Source organism: Nicotiana attenuata, unplaced genomic scaffold (genome assembly GCF_001879085.1).
Source record: "Nicotiana attenuata strain UT unplaced genomic scaffold, NIATTr2, whole genome shotgun sequence".
Classification (NCBI taxonomy): Eukaryota; Viridiplantae; Streptophyta; class Magnoliopsida; order Solanales; family Solanaceae; genus Nicotiana; species Nicotiana attenuata.
The window spans coordinates 58,277-64,284 of NW_017673065.1; the positions used below are offsets into that span (position 1 = coordinate 58,277).

The following is a 6,008-nucleotide window of genomic DNA, read 5'->3' on the forward strand; positions in this document are numbered from 1 at the left end:
TGACAGTTATTTGACCATCAACTTGTCCAAACTTCCCGCTTCAAAAGGCGCAGCCTAAGTACTCTCTGTCTCTTCCTAATCAATTAATTCTTTTACAGATCTCCGTTGTTATCTAACTAATCACAATCACCCGCTACAATAATTGTAAACCAAAAGTTTTAGATTAAAACTTAAACGAAACAGTACTCTCTATGTATAGTAGCGTATCACTTCAAGAATTTGAGACTGCTTTAATTTGGCTATTGCTTAATTATAGGGTCTTTGTAACACTAAATTAGTTAAGAGGTTCCAGATGAAGGTCAATTAGTTTGCTACATTGCAAATCTTACGACAGCAGCTTGGAGTTGGAAGTAGTTGATTTAAGGAAGAGAGAAACTAATAACATATGCAATTATTTCCTATATCCTACTTCTTCCAGTATTATTAGTACTTCACAATATGGAATTTACTGATGTGAAATTATCAAATGAGCATAAAGAACAACTGCGATCTGCTTCAGAAAGTGCAGATCCATTATCAGTATCTCCATTACAGATATCTCCAAAATCACCGCGCTCTCCAAAATCGCCTAAGTCCCCAAAGTCCCCAAGGTCTCCCGCTGATCGTCAGAGCAAGCATGGCGCAGATAGGGGAAGTCCACTCAAAAATAGAAGAAACTCTCATTCTCCCCGAGATGGTCGTCCAAAGAAAGGTAAATTAATATTTTGTATTGCACACGTTATATCCGGTGGCGGAGGCAGAATTAAAGAAAGGTTGTAGCTAGTGGGAATAGAACCAATAACCTGCAAAAGGTTTTGAACCCCCTTAGCCACTAAGCTATGCTTTTGGGCTGTATCAAGGGGATTCAAAACGTAATATATAGAGGTAAAAAATAAATTTTGTCTTGTATATACCATGTAATTTTTCGACGGGTGAACTCCCTTCCGCCCCCTAAATCCGCCCTTGGTTATAACATGTATGAAACAGGATAACTTTTTTCATGACAGAATTATTCAGACCGTGGCATTTAAACTATGGTACGAACCGAATTATAATGCTCATGATCGTTTTGTTTAAAACCTTGTAATTTCAACCCGTTAATGGATTAGTAATACTAACATGCATAAATAGATGATTCAGTTGAAACTGCATTTAGTGGAGATTTTAATTTTGCATATTAAAGAATCTCTAGTGTTAGATGCTACGTAAATATGGAGTATTGAAATATTATAGACCCAAACAAAGTATTTATGATATTGAGGATTCATACGGCCGATCTCAACTAGCTTGAGATTGAGTCGTATTAGTAGTAGCAATTGTTATTAATCTATTATGAATCGACTCTTCTCATAATATTTATTCATGATTATACAGGAGGTTGCGGAGGAAAAGGCACTTGGGGTGGATTAATGGATACCGATGATGTCCATACTATTGACCCCAATGATCCAAACTACACTAGTAGTGAGGTATGTAATTTTTGCTATCATATTTGAAGATAAGTTTCCTATGCCTCAGAGCAAACTCTGTTCACTATAGGATTTTTCTCATGATATTAGAAATTTTCATAAATAACACATCCTTAACTAAATGTTGTTACTCCCCCCTCTCTATCTTTCCTGAGGCAAGGGTCGGGTCTATCAGAAACAGCCTCTCTACCTTCTTAAGGTAGGGGTAAGGTTTGCGTCCACTCTACCCTTCCCAGACGCCACTTGTGAGATTACACTGAGTTTGTTATTGTCGTAACACATCATTAACTGTTGTTACTCCCCCCTCTCTATCTTTCCTGAGGCGAGGGTCGGGTGTACCAGAAACAGCCTCTCTACCTTCTTAAGGTAGGGTAAGGTCTGCGTACACTCTACCCTCCCCAGACGCCGCTCGTGAGATTACACTAGGTTCGTTATTATCGTAACACGTCATTAACTAACTTAAACTTTTTGTTAACTTGTTTACAGGATACAGAGAGAACAAGTACTAAAGATATGATTGCAACATTTGAGGACTACAAAAAGAAGGCAATTATATTAGTGGAAGAATATTTTCAGAATGATGATATAACATCCACAGCCAATGAATTAAGAGAACTTGGAATGTCTTGTTATGACTTCTACTTTGTTAAAAAACTAGTATCCATGGCAATGGATAGGCATGATAAGGAAAAAGAAATGGCAGCTGTGTTATTATCTGCTCTTTATGCTGAAGTTATTAAACCACAACAAGTTTACAAAGGTTTTAGTAAACTCTTGGAATCTGCAGATGATTTCATCGTAGACATACCTGATGCAATCGATATTCTTGCATTGTTCATTGCAAGAGCAGTAGTTGATGATATTCTTCCTCCTGCATTTTTAGCAAAAGCAAATTCTTCTCTACCTAAAGATTCAAAGGGAATTGAGGTTATAAAAAGAGCTGAGAAAAGTTACTTATCAGCTCCTTTACATGCTGAGATTATCGAACGTCGATGGGGTGGAAGTAAGAATAAAACAGTTGAAGATGTTAAGGACAAGATCAACAATTTATTGATTGAGTATGTGGTAAGTGGGGAGAAAAAAGAGGCTTTTAGATGTATTAAGGATTTGAATATGAGATTTTTTCACCATGAAATTGTTAAGAGGGCTATTATTATGGCAATGGAAAAGCAACAAGCCGAAAATCGCCTTTTGGAATTACTAAAGAAAGCTACAGAAGAAGGTTTGATAAATTCAAGTCAATTATCAAAGGGAATTAATAGGATTATTGACAATATTGATGACTTGTCACTTGACATACCAAATGCAAGGGTGATATTGCAGTGTATAATTTCTAAGGCAGCATCTGAGGGTTGGTTATGTATTTCATCATTAAAGTCATTATCAAAAGAAATTGAAAAGCAAACAGTTGATGAAAAACTTGTGAAAGAATTTAAACTAAAAGCTCAATCCATGATCAAAGAGTATTTTTTATCAGGTGAAATTGTTGAAGTTAGCAGGTTTCTAGAAACGGAGAACAGTTCGTGTTTGGCCGAGCTAAATGCCATATTTGTTAAGAAGTTAATCACTTTGGCTATGGACAGGAAAAACAGAGAGAAAGAAATGGCATCTGTTTTATTATCATCTGTTTGTTTTCCAGCAGATGATGTAGTAAATGGCTTTGTAATGTTAATAGATTCAGCAGAAGATACAGCTTTGGACATTCCGATTGTTGTTGAGGATTTAGCCATGTTCTTGGCTAGGGCAGAAGTAGATGAAGTTTTAACTCCACAACACATGGAAGAAATTGGGAGTCAATTTTTCGAGCCGAATTCTATAGGGAACAAAGTGGTACTAATGGCAAAATCTTTATTAAAAGGTAGATTATCGGGCGAGAGAATATTAAGGTGTTGGGGTGGTGGTGGAAGTAGTTCAAATGGATGGGCGATAGAAGATGTTAAGGATAAAATAAGAAAATTATTAGAAGAGTTTGAATCTGGAGGAGATGCAAAGGAAGCGTATCGATGCATAAAGGAATTAGGGATGCCATTTTTTCATCATGAAGTTGTTAAAAAATCATTAGTGATTATTATTGAGAAGAAAAATGAGAGATTATGGGGTTTTCTTAAGGAATGTTTTAGTATGGGACTAATAACTATGTATCAGATGACAAAGGGATTTGCTAGAGTTGCAGAATCTCTTGATGATTTGGCTCTAGATGTACCAGATGCTGAAAAACAATTTAAAGATTATGTTGAAAGAGCAAAAGTTGAAGGATGGTTAGACTCCACAATTAGTTTCAACAGGCTTGGACATTCAATGGAAAATGGCTTTTGCTGATTGATTTCAAGGTACATTCTGTTATTTTAGTTACTTAAGCAAACTTCACTATCTGCGTATTTTGAGGGGCATTACATGTGACCGGGAGGTCACGTGTTCGAGCCGTGGAAACAGCCTCTTGCAGAAATGCAAGGTAAGGCTACGTACGATAGACCCTTGTGGTCCGGCCCTTCCCCGGACCCGCGCATAGCTGGAAGGGTAAGTTTCCAGCCGTGGAAACAGCCTCTTGCAGAAATGCACGGTAAGTTTCACTAATTCAAACTTAAGTTTCGTCATTTCCTTCTCTTTTCAGGAACCATATTTTTTGACAACTTCAACCAAAGTGTTTTCTTCTAGCAAATTGGATTTCTATACATGGCCAGTAGAGATTATAAAAAGAGGTGACAATCATGAATATGTTCTAAAATTCGAAGAAGCTGAGATTGAAGACCTAAACAAGTGCTCACCATAGGAGATCAAATTACATAATCTTTATATGTTCAAGTTGATTGCTTGATGTTGTGAATTTATTACAAGAATGTGAACCATATCAAATTGTTAGAAACTTGGCTTGATATAACTGCATTCTTGCTTTCTAGTTATATAACATATATCTTCCAACAATATGGTTATGAGAACCGCTAATAAATTGTTTTGTAGTGTGATTGACTTGTTACATGTATTAATGAATATTTTTAATATAATATTTTTTCATTTTCAAATTTTCATTCCATTATGTAGAGATAAAGATCCTGATTAATTTTTCTTGGATTCCAATTAGACCGAGGCATCATTATAATAGAAAAAGTCTCGAGTCATGGAAGAAGCCATTAATGTTTATATTAGAATAGTCTATCTACATTATATTCCTTGGGTGGATCCCTTACCCGGCCCGGACCATGCGTGTATGTGGGATGTCTTGTGCAGGACTGCCCTTTTCTCCATGCGCAGTGGCGGAGCCAGGATTTTCATTAAAAGAAGTCAAAATATTAAGAAATAAACTCACCAAGAAGTCAAGGGGTGCCATTATATCTATATCTATTATATAGAAAAGAGAAGAATGGTCGACCAAGGGCAAAGTTAGTTATTTTAATCTGCCATGCATGGGCAATATGGTAAATATGACTACTGGGAATCATAAGAATACTTTGACGTGTCACATGCTCACTCATATCAGATGCATTTTATTCCAACATATTCAACATAAGTCTGGAAGCATCCTTTCATCTCTTTCAGTTTATTCCTTTATCATTTTTCAAAATATTCATGCGTATATCAAGTCTATTTTTCTCTCGAAATTTACCCAAATTTTTGCCATTATAGTATATATATACATATTTTAAAAAGAACTACCGAACTAAACAGTGTAATTTTCCGATAAAAGGATATCGATCGGTTGACAACAAGTGGCCCCGCCACTATCTATGCGTGTGAGTGAGTGAGGGGTAATGAAGATTGTACATGCGAATAATAAAATAACAGAATAGAGGTCGACTAAGAAAATAAAACAAAGAAAAATCCTTCTTCATACTAGCTAGTATATTATTTTATATGAATGCTTATTTTTGAAGAATAACAATGAACATCTTCCTCTTGTGTCTAAAACATCATAGTTTAAAACAACCCTCTTTTGACCTTAATTAATACAATTACTTAAACTCGACCTGGAGGTGATATTTCGTATGGATTGGAAATAGGAGTTGGAGGAGATTTAATTGGATCTGGACCTTTAGGAACACGCCTCTTGATATCAAACTCATACAATTTCTTTATGTTTGAAGGATGTGTTTTGAAAAATGGAGTTGGAGGAGATTTAATCGGATCTGGACCACTAGGAACAAGCCTCTTGATCTCATTGTCAACGGAAGTACAAAAGGATGATGGAAAAAATAACATAAGGCTGATAATTGCAACCAATTTTGCTTTGTCAAGTTCCATTTTCTTTTGGCAACTTTATCTTTACAATGGATATATATATATATATATCATTTCTACACTTCTTATATAGGAGTTCTATAGGCCTTATTTGCAAGTTCCATTTAAAACTTCAAGGCTTGTAAGATTGCCAAAATTTGTTGAAATGGAATTAAAATAATTTAGTTACCTTTAGTAAGATCAACCTTCTAATGGAGATTTTGGCTTGACATTTAATGGATTATTCATAGGATACATCTATGGTAAGAGAACTGAAACTAGGGGTGTACATGGACCGGGTTGGTTCGGTTTTTATTAAATCAAACCAAACCAATTATATCGATTTGG

At 35.6% G+C, this 6,008-nt stretch overlaps 1 protein-coding gene across 2 annotated transcripts; it reads left to right on the forward strand.

Moving 5' to 3' along the window:
* Window positions 1–190: 190 nt before the first annotated feature.
* On the forward strand, window positions 191–5,780 carry LOC109215353 (programmed cell death protein 4). Of its 2 annotated transcripts, none has more exons than XM_019379398.1 (4): window positions 191–691; window positions 1,354–1,448; window positions 1,935–3,778; window positions 5,528–5,780. In XM_019379398.1, the coding sequence occupies exons 1-3, from the start codon at window positions 439–441 to the stop codon at window positions 3,765–3,767; spliced, it is 2,181 nt and encodes a 726-aa protein (XP_019234943.1). In that variant the 5' UTR covers window positions 191–438; the 3' UTR covers window positions 3,768–3,778; window positions 5,528–5,780. The 2 variants fall into 2 exon arrangements, with proteins under 2 accessions (XP_019234943.1, XP_019234942.1); XM_019379397.1 differs by lacking the exon at window positions 5,528–5,780 and adding an exon at window positions 4,060–4,459.
* Window positions 5,781–6,008: the final 228 nt, after the last annotated feature.